Below are 19,657 nucleotides of genomic sequence, written 5' to 3' on the forward strand. Positions count from 1 at the left end.
GGAGAGGGAGGGGAGGGATCGAGTTATTGTCATCCAAGTTCATACCAAAGATACTGATGGGTTTGGAAAGGATATTCCACTGAAAGAAAGATTTTGAACAGTTAGTGGCTAAATTAAAAAGCAAAACCTCAAGGTACAAATCTAAGGATTACTATCTGAGCCATGTGCAAATTGGCAGAGAGTAAATAAAGTCAAGAAGTCAAATGATTGACTCAAAGTTTGGTGTGGGAGGAATGGGTTTCACTTCAGGAGGCCCCAGGGATAGAAGGGAGTGTTCCGGTCGGTCAGGCTTCACTCATCCTGGTGAACTGAGTAACTCAGGCTGTCAAGAGGACTTTAAATTAGTTTGAGGGTGGAGGGTTTGGGATTGGCAAAATGTAGGCTTATAAAACCTAAAAAGGTATGGTGGGACTGCAGGGCAACAACTTTGATTATGATACTAGAGTGGGGCATGAAGGGACAGAGTCTAGAAGCATGCAAAAAGCAGCAATTAGGGACAAAAGAGGAACATAAAGGTAAAAACGCAAAATAATGGTTCTTTAGTTGAATGCACGTAGTATTTGGAACAAAGTAGATTTAAATAACCATGCAAATACAGGTTAATGGAGATGATCTTGTAGCCATTACAGTGACGTGGTTACAAGGAGATCAAATCCGGGATGTGACCTTTCAAAAGGACTCGAGAGTGTGTTGCTGGAAAAGCACGACAAGTCAGGCAGCATCCGAACAGCAGGCATAAGCCCTTCATCAGGAAGCATTCCTGATCAGTCATTTCTGATGAAGGGCTTATGCCCAAAATGGCGATTCTTCTGCTCTTCAGATTTGGCAAAATGTAGGCTTATAAAACCTAAAAAGGTATGGTGGGACTGCAGGGCAACAACTTTGATTATGATACTAGAGTGGGGCATGAAGGGACAGAGTCTAGAAGCACGCAAAAAGCAGCAATTAGGGACAAAAGAGGAACATAAAAGGTAAAAACGCAAAATAATGGCTCTTTAGTTGAATGCACGTAGTATTTGGAACAAAGTAAATTTAAATAACCATGCAAATACAGGTTAATGGAGATGATCTTGTAGCCATTACAGTGACGTGGTTACAAGGAGATCAAATCCGGGATGTGACCTTTCAAAAGGACTCAAGAGTGTGTTGCTGGAAAAGCACGACAAGTCAGGCAGCATCCGAACAGCAGAAGAGTCGACATTTCAGGCATAAGCCCTTCATTAGGAAGCATTCCTGATCAGTCATTTCTGATGAAGGGCTTATGCCCAAAACGGCGATTCTTCTGCTCTTCAGATGCTGCCTGACCTGCTGTGCTTTTCCAGCACCACACTCTCGACTCTGATTTCCAGCATCTGCAGTCCTCACTTTCTCCTTTTGAAAGGATTGACAGGAAGGAATAGGTGGTGGGGCTGTATTTTTGGTATGATATAGGATAAGTGCTATAGTAAAAAATAATCTTGGATGGGATATGATAGAACCCTTATGGGTGGAGGCGTGAAATAGAAAAATAAGACAACACTGTAGAAGCCCTCACTACGTTCCTTTTTTTTGGTGGAACGGAGAGTTGAGGTTAGGATTAGTTGAATTTTGACCAGCTGCGTGTTTTAAAGGAGAAAAACAAGTGCAGATGTTTGCTGTTGGTGACTGGCCTGAACGCTAACGTAACTTAATTACTGACCTAAAGAATACTGTAGGTGATTCAGCACTGGTCATTGCTGTGTTAGGACTGGCAGCTGGTTGGATGTTCAGTTGGTCAATCAATGGAGGACCGTGGCTAAGCAGCTAGCCCATAGAGAAAATTGATTAAAAAAAGAGAAAAGAGAATACCAGTTTTTACTGGTTTTGGCAGATGCAATCTGATTTTGGAAGCTTTGGGACTGGCTGTTATTTTTCACTCTCTCTCGTTTTCCTTCCAGTTATTGTATTGTTGAATGTTCTGAGAAAATAATCTTATTCTGGAGGAAATAAGTAAATGCTGCTGTTGGGGAGATTTCACTGGGGTGTTTAATGTAGGGCTAGGGAGGGTGACATTAGTTCTGCAACAGACACTTCTAGTTCCAGCCCTGAAATGGTTAACAACAGCCAGGCGAGCTGCTGCAGGCGATTGCATGACTGCTGGAGCTTGTAAGGGATATGCATAATGTTAATTAAATCTTGGAGCCTGTAAATACCAGCCAGTATCAATTGCCCCATCGAAACTTGGGATTAATAAAGAAACCGATCGGAATCTTAACTGTCAGACAAGTGTGAATTGCTCTATCGGAACCTGTAACTGTTAAGTGTGAATGGCTCTATTTAAGTCTAAAGTTGGTAAGTGTAATTGTCAATTTAGTTAAACTGAAACTATTGAAAATGGCTAGCCTGTCAGACGCATAGTAATTCCTTGAAACAATGAACTATTGAATACGGGATTGGAACCGCTCCCGGGGATGGCTGAGCCATTGTTAAGCACAGCAGGAGCTGGACAGGCACTTGGATGCGGCCAATAGGAGGATGGATCCCCAGCGCGCGCAGATGAATGGACCAATGGGGAAGGCGAACTGACCGGGGACTCCAGGCAGCGCGAAGTATAATTGTGTCAAGTTTGAACGAGAAGGGAGAACGCCTTCTCCAACGAATGCATGCTTGTAGATTCGTTGTACCAGTTAAGATTCTGTGAATAAACTGCTGTCTGCGTCTAACCATAGTTGCCAGTGTGAGTCTCTCCTTCCGAAAGAACACGCAAAGACGGGACCCTGCGGGTCAGTCTTAACACTGCTGAAGATAGACTGAAATTGTTTGCACTCAGTGGTGCCTTTTTAATTAGATATACATACCTACAACCAACTCACTACACAAGAATTGCATGAATGCTTCGTAACTATTGTCTGGAAGAGTGTAATTCAATAGTAAATTATCTTTCTTTTATTCTCTTTTTAACTTATTTGCATGTCTTTGTCTGAGAGAGTGGTGATAATGATCAAAGAAAATTGGGTTGAAATCATAGATATTAATTAGATTATCTTGTTGCCCTGCTAAAATTTCAGTATTAACAATAAATTGACAATTTGTGTTTAAGTTATAAACTTGGTGCCCAAGATCTGTTATTCATAAAGTCTGGTTAGGAACAACGGGGAAATTTTGGTGGGTCATTGAATATTTTAATTTCACAGTATTGCGAATCCAGTGATAGTAAGGCTAAAGTGGCTTGCTAACTCTGTGCCGGTACATCCTTAACAGTAACTGTTTTGTAAAGCAGAGAATAAATCAGGAAATAAGAGCAAGTAAAAAAGTTAGTACATTATTACATGGATGACCTTAAACTTCACGTAAATTGGAAAACTCAAAGTGGCAGAGGTAGCCATGAAAAAGAATTCATTGAGTATATGTGGAATAGTTTGCAAGAACAACATGTTGTGGATCCATCCAGGGGTCAGATTACTTTGGTTCTGGTAATCTGTAATGAGGCACTTCAGAGGGAAAAAATATATAATTATCACTAGAAAATAAGTATTAGGGAAACTAATGGGGCTGAAGATCAATGAGTCCCTTGGACTTGATGGGATGCATCCTAGTATTTTAAAAGTAAGTATCTGCAGTGATGATGGATAGGCACTGAGAGTAATCCACCAAGAACCCTCAGATTCTGAAGAAGTCCCAGAGGTTTGGAAACTTGCCAATGTAACACATCCTTAAGTATAAAATATGGGTAATTATGGGCCAGGTAGCTTAACATGTGTCATTGGGAAAATGTTAGGGTCTAATTATAAAGGATGTAGTAACACATAACATCATCAAGCAGAGTCGTGAAGGGGAAGTCATGCCCGACAAATAAATAATAGTTCTTCGAGGAAGTAATGAACAAGTTTAATAAAGGGGAATTAGTAGATGTAATGTGTCTAGATTTCCAAAGGTATTCAGTAACGTGTCACACATAAGTGCCCATGCGTATTGGGATTTTTATATATTAGCATGCCAAAATAAAAGAACTCAGAATGTTGGGATAAAGAGGGCATTTTAAAGGTGGCACCCTGTAACTAGTGCAATGCCACAGAGATAAGTTCTGGGCCACAATTATTTACATTATATATTAATAACTTGGATGATGGAAGTGAATATATTATATCCAAGTTTGTGGATGACACAAAAATTAGTGGCAAGGCAAGTAGTGAGGCTGACTCCACAAGGAGTCTAAAGTGGGCTATATACAGATTAAGTGAGCTTGCAAAAATTTAGCAGATGGAATGTAATGTGGGAAAATGGAGTTATGCACCTTGGCAGGAAGAATACAGCAGCTGAATATTATTTAAATGGGAAAGCTGCAGCACAGAGGACTTTGATGGCCCTAGCACATGAATCACAAAAAGCTAACATCTGAGTTCAGTAGGTAATATGGAAGGCAAATGGAAGATTAGTCTTTATTCCAAAGGAAATGGAGTATAAAAATAGAGAGGTCTTGCTAAAATGACAAGACACTAGTTAGAATACAGCTGTAACACAGTTTTTGTCCCATATCCAGAGAAACATACACTGGCATTGAAGGCAGACCAGAAAAAGGTTCACAAGGTTGATCCCGGGTATGAAGGATTTTCTTATGAGGACCAAGTTCACTATGTTAGAACAACGAAAGGAGACCTTGTTGAAGCACAATTTTAGGATTTCAACAGGATGGATGTGGAGACGCCGTTTCCCCTTGTGAGACAGAGTCTAGGACCAGAGGAAATAATTTTAGAAAAAAGGACTCGCCCATATCAGACAGCAATGAGGAGGATGGTAAATCTGTGGAATTGTTTACTGAAAGGTGCTGTCAAGACTAAATTGATACATGTATTCAAGATTGAGAGAGATTGCTAATCGTTACGGGAATCGGGATTTTCAGAGAGATTTGGCAAAGAAAGTGGTGTTGAGGATTATCAGATCAGCCACAATCTTGTTGAGTAGCAGAGGAGACTCAATGGGCTAAATGGCCTACTTCCGGTATTTTGGTTTTATGATAGATTTAGACATTTTCGAAGAGCAAAGAGATCTTACAGAAGTAGAGTGTCATCTAGCTATTTGTAATTAATGTTACACATAATCAATTCTCCAAATGCCAACAGTTGAATATGATACCAAAGTCATGGTTAGGAAAGTAAAGATGAAAAACAAAGTGTGCACTGAGCTGCAGATATAGGTACATCAATGCTCCCTTGGATTTATATTTGTTGCTCTCAGCTCTGAAACATTCCAGATTGCTGCACAGTTTCTGAGAAGCAGTGATTGATGTGCACACGAATGCCTCTGCACGAGTTTATGTCCTCCTGGTCTGTCCCTTAAGGGTGACTGCTCAGGTACTTTGCATTGAAAAAAGTTCTAAATAGGTCTTGGAGGTTAATTATTATCCAGGGAGAATTTCAAAGATTGCTAAATACTCAGGACCTCTCATTACCGTAAGCGTTATTTTAAATCAACAAAATTATAGGAACAACAAGTCACCTTCTCTTTAGATCTTTTTATAAAGACAGTTGTTCAGCAACAATTTTGCAGTGTTCAACAATGAATGACAACTTGAGTGTGACAAAAGCTCTGACTTTATTGAACAAAATATTTTGAAAACGCTTTCAGATTCATACTTACATTTTTGCTCTCAGTGGCAAGGGGTTAACATTATGAGATATGTACTTGTTTATTTATTTCAAGGAATTATGTTTGCATCAAGCTCATGTTGACAATTAGATATAATCTTTGAAATTGCAGGGCTCTGGCCTGGTACAGAACTGCACTATGCAACACAGGTCACAGGAGAAGTGGGCCTGGGGATTACTGCAGCTGATTTGTAGTTCTGTGCTGTTCAACTCTAGACTGCAAATCAATGTCTCCAATGCTACTGGTCATAGCACGCCCGATGGTGCCTAAAAATCAGAGTCAATGACAAGTTGAACAGAATCAGAAAGAGTAAATCACCAAGTATGTAAGTGTACACTGAGATGCTCTCATTCATATTTCTCAGTTACTGATTATAATCACAAGTGGTAACATTAACGGCATACAAAAAGAGATCTTTTCCCATGGCCTGCCTATCCACCTGGAGATAGCCAATAAGCCCTAAAGATGCTTAAAAAGCTCTGTAGATTCCTGCCCAAATACTATTTTTTTTTGACTGGGCAATTCCTTTAAATCAAAGCTAAGTGATCTGGCCAGCTTTATAATTGATCGGGGGACTGGCCAAACAATCAGGCCAGTGTGATCAAAGGGCCAGATGGTTCCAATCAGCTACGCATGCCGAACCCACCGGGGGAGCAAGAATGAACAGGGGAAACTTGAGAAGCCAACTCTGATTTCAACCATAACAATAAACACAAGTCACATACCAGATGCTCTAGGCTTGCCTTAACTACAGAGAGGCATACACCACATCACTTAACTGTACTAACATGGTCAGTTGTAACTATAGCACTGACCCACTTAGATTGCATGCCACACACTGCAGCAATCAACATGTCTATCTGTGTGCAGGCATTTCAGTGGGACATCACTAAAAATGCCTGCACAAACTAGTCTCCAATGAGTTTTGCCCACCCTCATTTCTTTACTTATCAAGATCACTGAACACATTTCTACAGCAACTTTTTAACCTCTGTCTTTCAATTATGCTTAGAACATGGAATTACTGCAGTTCAGTAATTAGGGGGTCAAAATTATAAACCTGTACTAACAAAGAAAAATAACATTAGGGAAAAAAAACACTGTTCTGATCCCAGCTGATGTTATGACTGGACAAGTCAAATCCCCGACTGAAATCTGCCTTGCTCTTTTTTTTTTGGGTTTTATCACTGAAACGTAAGCATGTAATGTGGCAGATTTGGTTTCAACAATAGAATAGAAGTTTATTATGGAAAAAAATGAATAGAAAATAAAATAAACCAAACTATTTATAAATAGTGCCTGATTGAAAATTTCAAAACATTCAAGGAAATATAATCCCAACAGCATCCAAGTACAATACTCAAATACAAGATAGAATTTGCTTCTCTGTCATACAGAAGGTGTGATTTACCTGTGGCTTTAATTCCTGGTTTGGAAAATCCATTCACCTCTTCCCTGAGCCTTGATACAACTGAGCTTAGACTTTCTCAGCTTCAAATAACCTCTTCAGGCTTTTAACGAAACACTTCTGGTCTGGCACTTGAATATTGCACTTCTTATACTGAGGTAACCTATTTCCTAACAGCTCTAAATTATGATCCTTTTTTTAGGAGCACCTGTTTTACATATCCAGCTTCAGTAAAGACAAGAACAAAGGTTCCCAAACTGAAATCTAAAAGCTTTTTTCCAAGGTGTGGGTGTTTTCCCTAAATCAAAAACAAAAAGACATTTCTAAACTGAAGGCACAATGAATAGTTGCTTACTTTCTTTGCTGGTAAAGACTTTCCCAGTGCAAACAAAACCCATGCTCAGATGAATGAATGCACACTCACATTTTTTTTTTTTAAATCACCATGGGTACAGAAATACTTACATGTTCATTATTAAATCCCTTCAGACTAATCCCACATATTATGCATTAAAAATCCAAACTCAAAAATAAACGATAATCAAAATATAAATAAAGCACACATTTTACATCACAGCAGAGGCTCCATTCTAGAGAAACAAAATTCAAAATGTAAAGGCCACATTGTATGTTTATTCTTCCATTAGCAGAGAGAGTTGCGTGTCTAAGTGAGGGAAGAGTGAGGGTAAGTATATGAGAGACAGCATGAGCATGTGTATGAGTGCATGTATGTGTGTGTGTGAGTGTATGTGAGAATGAGTGAGAGTGATTGTGTACGTGTGTGTGCGCGTGTACATGTGAGTCTGTGTAAGTCAGTCAGATGGAGTTTTCAGTGGCACTATGTGTTACCTTCCATTGCGCCTTCAGTCAGAACTGATCTCATCAGGATTTGACTTTCCCTTTGTCTACAAGCAACCTGAGAGAAGGACTCCTATAAAAGTCTCCTTTCAATTCAAAAAACTTACAAGAGCAGAGCGCAGTAACTTTACCCTCCTCTTATTCACCTTTCATGACAGGGGTCATCATACAAATATTCTCTAAGGGGTTTGTACATGCCTCTGGCACCTCACTCAGGTAAACATTCTTTATTGGGAATCTTACATATTGAATATTGCGAGGCTTTTGGGGAATGGACTTAATGGATAGTGATAAATGTTTCCCTTGTTCAGAAATACAGATACCAACTGAAGGGTTGCACTACAAGATCAACTAACTAGATGATTTAGCATCTGGTTGATTTATCCAACACTAGTTGCTCATTTTTATTTTACACCGAGTGTATAACAGTCACCCAAAACATTAAAACAAAATCCTCTCCAAACTTTAATTCTTTGTTCTCCAAGTCAGAATATGGAAACTGACTTTTCTATTCTTAATGAACAGAGAAATCTACTGCCAGCAAGATAAATGGAAGCATGTTACACCAGAACCAAACTTACTTTGACAATAATCTTCCATTCTGTCATGAAGCAGTTGCAATCAAAGCCAACCATGTACCTCATGTAAATAGTTGATTTCAAATAATCAAGATCGTCTCACATCATATTAAACTTGCACAACATTTTGACAGAGTGGATGCAGAGAGAGAGAGAGAGAGACACAGACAGACAGACAGACAGACAGAAAGAGAGACACACAGAAAAAAATGTTTGTATTGTGGGGAAGAGCAAAACTGGAAAAGTGATAAAGAAATTCAATAGGGAATTCAAAAGAAAATTCTTCACCCAAAAAAAAGTGACAAAAAAGTGGAACTTGCTAGCACAGGAAGTGAATAGTAAGGATACACTTAAGGGGAAACTAGACAAGTGAAACAGGGAGAAAGCAATAAAGGGTTACAGTGATAGATTTAAATAACTAAAGATGGGAGGAGGCTGGAGTGCAGCATAAACACTAGCAATGGACTGGTTGGGCCAAATACCGTACTTGTGCCATGTACCTTATGTAATTGGCTAGGACACCCTGTATTCGGTCAGTATTAGGCTCACTTACCTATACACATGCTTAAGTCTCCTTTGACTGGTTGGCAACTGTCTACAGCATTCACAGTGTGCATTCTGGTCAGTTTCCCCAGGTACACAGCAGCTAAATTCTCCTTCCTTTGAGAGATTATTGAAGGTTGCCACTCAATGTAAAAAATTAAGATCAATTAGCTCCATAAGAATGACTACTAGATCACTCCTGACATTGCAATCTCCCTTATCTCCACAATAGTGAGCTACCTCCGGGGCACAGTAGCCAGCAAGCCAATAACAAGTGGATGACACTAGCACCACAGACCGTCACTGGTCTGTTAAAGCAAGTGCTGCATTCCTCCCACAATCCAATTCAAGCCCAATGCTATTATGGCCATTTCTAGTGTTTTTCAAAAAGTGACTTTTCGGTTCAGACATATTTCCAGGTGTGAAATCATGAGCTTGTCAGACAAAGCAGCTTGCAGATTTGACACTTTGCCTTCACATCATCAACTTATCAGAGGGGAATAACAATAAACGTCATTAATGTTGAACACAATGACCTTAGAACATAGCCTCCTACTTCCTGCACAAGATGATAAGCACAGTTAAGGTTATGATGTCAATGCAGAAGTTGAACTGAATTTTACATACGTTAAAAATGCATTGATGGGATGTCGCACCTCTGGCTAGGCAGTCAATTTTAGCCAGCCATTAACTTATCCATGAGAAGGTGGTGGTGAGCTGCCTTCTTGAATTTCTGCAGTCCTTGGAATGTAGGTACACCCACCCATGCTCACAGGAAGGAAGGGAGTTCCAGGATTTTGACCCAGTGACACTGAACAAGCTGTAATATATTTCCCAGTCGGAATGTTGAGTGGCTTAGAGGGCAATTTGCGGGTGGTAGTGTTTCCATGTATCTGCTGTCCTTCTAGAATGGTAGTAGATACTGGTCTGGAAGATGCTATCAAATGAGCTTTGGTGAGTTTCTGCACTGCATCTTCCAGATGGTGCATATTGTTGCTGCTGAGTGTTGGCGATGGAGGGACTGAACATTGAAGAGATTCCAGTCAAGTGGGTGGCTTTCTCTCGGGTCGAATTGTGCTTCTTTAGAGTTCTATAAGCTGTATCCATTCCGGCAAATAGAGAGAATTGCATCGCATCCTGAACTTGTGCCTTACCAATGGTGGACATGCTTTGTGAATTCAGGTGATGAATTATTCACTGCAAAATGCTTCTGATCTGCTGTTATAGAAAGACTATGAATATGGCTTGACCAGTTCAGATTCTGATTAACGGTAACACCAGGTTGTTGATCCTGGAGGGTTCAGCATTGGTAACGTCATTCAATGTCAAAGAGCCATGGTTAAAGTCTCTATTGTTGGAGATGCTTATTGCCTGACATTTGTATAGTATACTTATCACAAATTAATTGCCAGCCCAAATCTGGATATTGTCCAGGTCTTACTGCATTTTAATTCAGGCTGCTTTCAATATCTGAGGAGTTGCAAATGCTGCTGAATATTGCTTGTCAATGTTTGCATATTCCCACTTCTGACCTTATGGAGGAAAAGTTATTAAATGGAGCAGCTGGAGATGGTTGGGCCTACAACACCATCCTTCAGAAATGTTCTGGACCGGAGATGATTGATCTCCAACAACCGCAACCATCTTCCTGTGCGTCAGGTATGACTCCATCCAGTGGTGAGTTTTCCCACAATCCCCACTGACTCCATTTTTGCTGGGACTCTTCAATGCTACCATGACCTCACCTCTAGAATTCAGCAGTTTTGTCCATGTTTGAACCAAGTCTGAAGTGAGGTCAGGAGCTACATGGCCCCGACAGAAGCCAAATTGGGCAGTGAGTAGGTTATTGATGTGGGCCTGCCAATGACACCTTCCATCACTTTACTGATGATCGAGAGTAGTGTCTAGTGACTTAGTGCAAACACTGAACACATTATTCACTGTCTTCAGCCATTTCATGATATTATGTGGAGTGAAGTGAACCGTAATTCAGTGGTAGCATTTCCTCTTCCAAATCACAATGTTATTGGCTCAGCCCTGATGCAGACTGATGCTTTCTCACAGCACTGAGGGCATGGTAACCTGTCAGATCTGATGTTGTCAGGTTGAGATGTTAAATTAAACTCTTTTCTTGGATTAGGGTAATATAATCTAACCCACCATTCAAAGAAACCTAGACAATGTCCCCTTGTGCTCTGCCCAATATCTACCTTTCAACCAGCATTACTGAAACAGATTATACCACTTAACCATGAAGCATTAGAGATAGAGTCATACAATCATACAGCACAGAAACAGTCCCTTCAGATAATGCTTCTTCTGGTAAAACTCAAGCTTAACATCTCTTCTTTGGCAGCAAAGCTCGATGTGATAGGTTGGATCCTTAAAAGGCAAGAAATAAATACAAGTTCTCTATATCAAAAGGTGCAGTGTAAAAACAAAGGATCTGATCCCCTTGTCTAGCATTTCAGATGGTGCTAACCAAATGACATTAGGATTAGATTACATTACAGTGTGGAAACAGGCCCTTCGGCCCAACAAGTCCACACCGAACCGCCACCCACCCATACCCCTAACCTAACACTACAGGCAATTTAGCATGGCCAATTCACCTGACCTGCACATCTTTGGACTGTGGGAGGAAACCGGAGCACCCGGAGGAAACCCACGCAGACACGGGGAGAACGTGTAACCTCCACACAGTCAGTCGCCTGAGGCGGGAATTGAACCCGGGTCTCTGGCGCTGTGAGGCAGCAGTGCTAACCACTGTGCCACCGTGCCGCCCACTAGTTTAGAATGCAGTTAAAATGTTCCAAACATTTTAGAGAGTGTTCCCTCAGTCAACACTAATAATTCAACTTATTTGGAGCAGGATGATGGGAGGTTATGGATATCTTGCTGTTAAACAGCAGCCATTTTGTACACAAGAGTAACCCAACCTCAAAACTAGTTGAAGCACTTGACCACATGCAACATTGAGATGAAGCTGTGATTCTACCATGAAGTTAAACAGAATGCCAACACTCATTGTCTAGGCTCATATATACAAAATTTGCACTGTGATAAGGTACCAGAGAACAAATCACAAACATGGAGGCATATTCAACCATTAATTAATGGCATCAATAAGGAAAAGACAGAAGAAAATTGCAGGACATAATTTGGAATAAGATACTGACGCACAAACATGATACTTTCTTGGTGTTAATTCCTATTCAGTTCAGACCCTGCTTATTTGACATGCCTCACACTATTACTACATCATATGCTGAATAATCAATCAAATGGATTTACACACTCATTCTTGGTCCATATGCCTCTGACAACCAACAGCCCCATATCAACTAACAGATTCAAACATCCCTGGAGCAATAAAGGTTACTGGATTAGTCCCATCTCAGAAAGAAAATCCCTTCAAATGGAAAATTCGGCAGGCAGCTGGTTTCAGTTCTGAAAATTCATGTTGACTCTGACAGAAGCTCTGCATGCTTTCAGACAGCTGTGGTGTCCTCAGTACATTACAATGGTAATGAGAGCAAGGGTGTTTCCCTGAGTTCTTTACCATCAATAGCAGTACTTCCAAAACACCTGAGGACATTCATTAACTGATCAATCATGTTGTTGTATACCTGGGTTTTACAAGCCTCAAAATACTTGCACTAATCATCTTGGACTCACTTGGCTTTCATATGAGAGTTAGAAATTCCGTTATAGACCGATTGTAGGTAGAAACAGTGCACAGTAGGTAATCCAGCTGAATTATTACATGTGGCTGTTGTCTGCTGAATAGACAAATCTGGAGTTATTTAACACATCAATCTCTTCCCAGTTGACTGTCTGCAGGTGTTCATCACCTGTAGAGGATCAGAACTTTGGAATTTTATTGTTTTCAAAATGGAGTGCAGGGCAGGCTGTGTTCAAAGGAATTTGCAAGTAAACAGCCTATAGCTTCCAGGTTTAAAAAGTAAAATCATTTATATTTACACAGCAGCCTTTTATGAGTTTAGGCTGTCCCAGAGCACTTTATGCCACACAATGTTTTTGAACTGTAATTGTAATGTCAGAAATGAGGCAGTTTTATCAATGCAAGATCCCACAAACAATGAGATAATGACCAAATATTCTCTGTGTGTTAACTGGGAGCTAAGTACTGACCCAAACACAGGGACCAATTCCCATTCACCATCTTGGATAGTCTCATGGAATCTTTTACATCCAGCCAAGGGAATAAATCTGGCTTGAGGTTCTCATCCTCAAGTGGGTGCTCAGACCGCTGAAATGAGATGATGAATCCACAATCTTTTGACTCAGTGGCACTGAGCCACTGCAGCTGTAGGACTGATAACAGTGCCACACGATATAGGTGAATGAAGAAATACCATCAACCAACCTCCCCACAAGAAAGGAGACCAATACAGACTGACACCTGGGAAATAATGCCCATGAGTATTATGTTGTCTTCAGTACAAAAGGGAGATAAAATAACAAAAGAATTATCCCTTAACGGTTCCTTATTTCTAGACTTTCATCCAAGTGTACTTGCCATAATGCCATAAAGCATTGTTATCTCTACCTGTTATACATTTACTACTATCTCACGCAATGTAGTCAGGGCAACCCATCAATTCTCTGAATGCTCAACACGAATGAACAGCTGAAAGCAATAGACATATTCATAATGCAGTCTCCAAGAGAAGCTTCCATCCTCACTGCAAAACTTATTCTAAGGAGAAGAAATAAAATTATGCATGTTTGTTTAGATGCTGCTGTACATGTCCTCCACATTTCCATAATATCAAAAGTACTTGAGCACTCACAAGGCATGATAGTTTGTGAGGGCAGAGAGCTGGTCCACATTGAAGTAGAACCTTGAAACTTCTGACTGTTGACATTATTCAAGGAGATCTCATAGGCAATAGTCACTGATATGAAGAACACAGAGTATGTGTGGGAGGGTGAAGTCACAAGCGGTGAACTGGTCATCATCTCTAACCATTCAAGTGGATAGAGAGCCAAACCCACATCATAACACATGGTTTATCAATTACATAGGTCATTTGTTCCAACAAGTTCATTCATCACTTTAGCTGCTTCCCATCATTCCTCAGCTAAAATAAATCAGTGTAACATTCTGTTCCCTTCTCCATAATGTTTGTCCAGCATGCCCTTAAAAGTGTCTACACCATTTACTTCAAATGTTCCCTGTGGTAGTGAGTTACACTCTTTGACAAAATGCGTCAGTGCAGGCTTGGAGGGACAAAGGGCCTGATCCTGCGTTGTATTGTTCTTTGTTCACTCTTTGAGTAATAGGCATGTACCATGAGTCATAAATAAGGCACAAAACTCTTCCCTGTACTGACATGTCAGTTTTCTCTCAATTGGGAGTACTTCTGCCTCTAAGGATTATGGAGAGAAAGTGAGGGCTGCAGATGCTGGAGATCAGAGCTGAAAATGTGTTGCTGGAAAAGCGCAGCAGGTCAGGCAGCATCCAAGGAACAGGAGAATCGACGTTTCGGGCATAAGCCCTTCTTCAGGAATGAAGGGCTTATGCCCGAAACGTCGATTCTCCTGTTCCTTGGATGCTGCCTGACCTGCTGCGCTTTTCCAGCAACACATTTTCAGCTCTAATGATTATGGAGTCAAGTCCCATTCCACAGCATTATACAAGGTGCACCGTACAAGGTGCTTAGATTAAAATGTTAAACCAACTCAACTGGTTTATTTCAAAAGGGAAGGTCACTCTGACGTTGCAAATGTAATGGTATTCTCCTGGTCACTGAATTGCCACACATTGATGGAGTTGGATCTCTTCCTATTCAGGAAGGTTGTATACTTTTGACCTGAGACTAAAAAGGATAGGCAATACATACAATCATACTTGCAAAGCCTACCTTCTATGAGCATAAATGGCAACAGTGAAGATACGTTAAAAAAAAACAATATTTCTGAAAATTTTGGTTCTTGTTATTTTAATGCCAAACTGCTAAAGGGAGCAGCCTCTAATTTGAAAGAAAAGTTTAGACTTAGATTTGAAAGGGGTAGAGGTTAAAAGTTGCAATTCTGTTAGTTTCCAATCACTGTTCCTACATTGCCCTCCAGCCACATATGCTTTATATACATTTTTTGTCAATATTGTTTGAAATTCTTGTGAGTCTGATTTTATTTTTTTCAGGCACTGGTTTCACATCCTATTGTGTCTCCACAAGTCATTTGGTGTCTGTGTTTCCCTGACTTTGCACCTGTAGAAGTCTCTCCCCACTGCCCATAAAACTTACACCAGCAGCCACCCGATTCTCAACAACTGGGGCTGCAAACAAAAGATCCTGGCCCACAGTATAGGGGAGCTCAGGATAAATCTATCTTCACTTGTTGCTGAATTCATTGTTCTTAAATCTACTTTCCAGTGTGATATAATCATATCTGCAATTGAACTTACAATGGGAAAAAAAGGCTGATCATAATTTGAAAGCATACAATATGTTTGAATTGCATAAACCATACTCAAGCTTAATGTAAAGATCAAAATGGACAATCTTCTTAGCATTCTTGGTAATTATTTTCTTGTTAGCGAATAGTAAGACCGCAGTAGCACAAGATATCATTGCCAAGTGCTGGATCTCACTTGACGCAATTGCTTTCTGTCGTTACTAAGGAAGTTTTCGAAAAAAGTTATTGAGGTTTACTGCTGAAATTCCACTTCCTACAAGAGTATGGTAACACAGATTCCCCCAGTGGCATCTTACGTAAACATAATTGCCTTCTACGATATTGAGCAATGCAAACCACAAAGATCCCACATTAAATTCCTGGTCTGTGCTAAGCTAGTTGATCACAGCTGTAAAAAGCACGGTGAACCTCAGCAACCCGGGGCCAAGGTTGGAAGAATGTCAGGGTGCTTCTGGACTACTTTTGAGTAAACCTGTGGAAAATATGCCGAGGTAGCTAATGAGGTAGGATAGAATTGGGATTAGCTGTGGTGCCATTTGTGTTGGAATTCACTGCATGGACTTCCATTTAAAACAATGAATATTTGGCTGAATTACTAACAGGCAGTAACTTAGAAGCATTTTCTTGGACTAAAAGATGCTATATAAATTCACATTGTTGTAGAATGACACTCCAGAATGAATCAAGGAACTTCATTTGACAAGGAAAGAAAATAGTGGCAAAAAGAGTTCCTGCTAATTAACCATTCAGGAACATTATCAAAGATTACTCTCTAAATGTTAGTGGAAAGTTGTATCAGTCCAGTTTATAGGGTCTGGTGGCATAGTGGCTGTGTCCCTACCTCTGGCCAATAAGGTCCAGGTTAAAGTCCCACATCCACATATGATGGCCATGGAGGGGCATCAGAACACATCTTAACAGGTTAATTTAAAATAAAACCCTGCAGGGTCACCATGCGGAACTTGAATGAGATTACTTACATTATCCCCATTCAACATCACCAGGCACTAATGGAACAATGTGGTAACATGACAGCTGGCAAAGGTCAAAAGCTAGCCAGGGTTAAAAGGGTCACTGAGGTCCGATACATCTATTATTCAGTCAACGAACATGAGGTGCTGTCAGAATAGATTTGTCACTGGCCATAATAAGGTTTGCGGAACTCAAAGGGAAAAAAAAGTGTAAATCACATTTGTGTTGCCTTCAAAAGAAGTTGATTTTTATTTTCCTCCTTCTTCTCTCAGGAGAATTAGTTGAAGCTACGGTATGGTCCCATGAGTGAAGAGATGTTGTTGTTCCTCATCAAAGTGACCACTGGTTGTACTTAAACTCCCAACTCAGCTTTCTATGTGATTCATTACATTCAAGCTTGATCCTTCTCTCTCCCAACATCTACCCAATTGTGGGAGAAAGTGAAGACTGCAGATTCTGGAGATCAGAGTCAAGAGTGTGGTGCTGGAAAAGCACACCAGGTCAGACAACATCCGAGGAGCAGGAGAATCTCAATTGTCCAGAGGAAGGGTCACTAGACCTGAAACATTAACTTTGATTTCTCTCCACAGACACTGCCAGACCTGCTGAGATTTTCCAACAATTTGTTTATGTTTCTGATTCACAGCATTTGCAGTTCTTTCAGTTTTTATTTATCAAGTTGTTCTGACCATTACAAGACCACTGAGTAACAATAAAGGGTTAGAGACCATAGCTACATCCTCCGCACGCTATACAGAGTCATTGAGGTCAACGGTAACACAACTACTGACACACTGGCAGTAATCAACTCATCCCACACTAAATCAGTTCACACATCCAAGCGTGATGAAGGGCTTATGCCCGAAACGTCGACTCTCCTGCTCCTCAGATGCTGCCTGACCTGCTGAGCTTTTCCAGCATCACACTTTTCTACGCAGTTGCAGAGAATATCCCCTAAATATTACCTGAGGAAAGGCAAATATTTGTTGAACCCTAGTTTCCTAAAAATACCATTGTGTATTATTAAGATGGTAATGAAAATGGAAGCATCCATGTCACAAACACTGAATAAATTGAGTAATTTACCCTCACGTTGGTTGGGGGTAGGAAACAGATTGAGCTTTTTTTGGGTATATGGAGACACTATCCCATACCCCCAATCCAGTGCCTGAACAGTGAGACTTGGCCCAGGTCAATGTTGGGTCTTTCAATGGACCCAGCTTAGTGTAAAGTTGCCTGGAAAGGAAACCAGGAGCAGACCACAGCTGTCTTTGGATAAATGACATTTGTGGACCGGAGGAGGAAAGCAAAACTGGAGGTTAGGAATGGCAGGTTCAAAGTTAATCGATTGGAGGCTGCAAAGAGATAGGTAAGAGATCAGGCACGAGAAGTGAACATGAAAGTGGGGGTTAACTACACATAGTGTTTCAACATGGGCCAAGGGAAACACAACTGCACTCTAAATATGGACCCTGGATTCCTCCTTTCTTTCTTTCCTTCCAAATATCCCAAGCAATTTGTCTTGGGCCAAAATATTGAATGGCTTCATGACTGCCAAACTAGGTGCTTAGTAAACCCAACGAACAGCCACCACATTGAAATATCCGCAAGTTTCTTTTCTCAGATAGCCTACTATTTAAAAATGGTTTTCATCACTTCCTTTCACACTTAAGAGATTTAGTTTTCCATATCCTGAAGGGGGTCATGAGGTAGAATGATTGGCACCTACTGAAACGTTGATCTCTAAATGCACAAGGATCTCATTGTACTGGATTTTTGAGATTTTGATAGAGGTGTTAGTCCTTGAAGGATTAACCCTCAGATTATTAACATTCAAAAGGAGTTGTGAGAAAACCCAAGGTGAGCAAGTACAGCAGGCACAACTGATTTCAGCACTGACAGGTATACTCATAACCATGTGAGGCTTGATGCAGAAATCTGAAAATGGCAGAAAGTAAGAAAGCAAAATTTAAAAAAAAACAATGAAGAGAGAGAAGGGGGGGGGGAGGGGGGGGGGGGGGGGGGGGGAGGTTGAGAGATTTGGGCGACAAAGGAGGAAGAACCCAGAGAGCTGAGAGAGGAAAGGAAATGGGAATGGGAATGGGAAAAAAAGAGAAATGGTGAAACAAATATTGAATAACACAAGTTGTGTAAAACAGAATGTGGAACACAATAACTTTGGAGCCACCCAACTGGTTACTGAAAGATCAACGCAGAAAATCTCAGATTTTTAACTTGTTTTGCTTATAAACTTCATGAAGCATCTCCGTTGTTCAGTGTTTAGCACACATAAAGCTTCACCCCTCCAATGCAATTCTTCCCTCACAATAAAAAGAAATTAACCATCAGGTAGGGTAATCTAATGCAGGTAGTACACGTCCAGCATCTGATAAAAACAAAAGATTCTAATGACAGAGAATATTGACTTATACATAATACATCAGTCTCACGGCAGATTTGAACGTTTACCTGTGTGTGGGACCAAGACTTGAAGGAAGTTCAGTTACACAGCTTTGATCCATGATTGGTATTCTTGATGGAGAATAGGAGTGGTAAGCTGTTAAAACCACACTGCCTGAATCATTTAACTCCATTCTCCGAGGCGCATGCTTCTCTATACTCTGAGTGACAGCTAGCGCTGGAAATATTCACTCGTCATGTACTGTGAGAGATGCAGACTGCAAAATGTTCTTAAAGGCGACAGTTCTGCCTCTCTCTCTATACTGTGAAAGCCAGGCGACGAAACAGGATTAGCATAAGAACGCCTCCCCAGACACCAGTGGCCAGTCACCAGCATCTAGGGAGGTATCCTATACACCAGTGTTTCTGGACACCACAAGCAAGCCAGAGCTAAGCTTTCATTAACCACTCTAAACTAATTGGGGGAAATAGATGGACCGCAAATTATTTAATTTTCACGTTAGCTTGTGGATATGTCTCGTCAGTACAATGTCTGAAACTGAAGTTAACCTGTCTTTTGTCAAAAAAAAGGGGGGGGAAAGAAACACTGCCGTTCAGTTACATGCAGCCGAGAGATGTTCCTGTTGTAAAATGAAACCTTTGTAAGCCGGAGCCAAGAAAACCAGCGCGCTATCAAAGTATCTCCATGAAAAATTCAGGAAGTGGAATTGCATGGCTGTTTGAACAGTCGAGGTAAACCCTGCCGAGCTTCAGGGCGCTCGCACAGTCAAGGTTACTGGCAGGCGAAATATTTGATGTTTCTCAACTAAGCTGAGGAAAATGTAAC

The 19,657-nt window shown here is 40.6% G+C and overlaps 1 protein-coding gene across 1 annotated transcript in view; it reads right to left on the reverse strand.

Moving 5' to 3' along the window:
• arhgap28 (Rho GTPase activating protein 28) overlaps positions 1 to 19,115 on the reverse strand; it is a 162,701-nt gene extending 143,586 nt beyond the window's left edge. Inside the window, exon 1 of the mRNA XM_043687786.1 lies at positions 18,880 to 19,115. Within this exon, the coding sequence (XP_043543721.1) occupies positions 18,880 to 19,004 (125 nt within the window). The 5' untranslated portion in view covers positions 19,005 to 19,115. The remainder of the gene's footprint in view (positions 1 to 18,879) is intronic.
• Positions 19,116 to 19,657: the final 542 nt, after the last annotated feature.

This window comes from Chiloscyllium plagiosum, chromosome 4 (assembly GCF_004010195.1).
Source record: "Chiloscyllium plagiosum isolate BGI_BamShark_2017 chromosome 4, ASM401019v2, whole genome shotgun sequence".
Lineage (NCBI taxonomy): Eukaryota > Metazoa > Chordata > Chondrichthyes > Orectolobiformes > Hemiscylliidae > Chiloscyllium > Chiloscyllium plagiosum.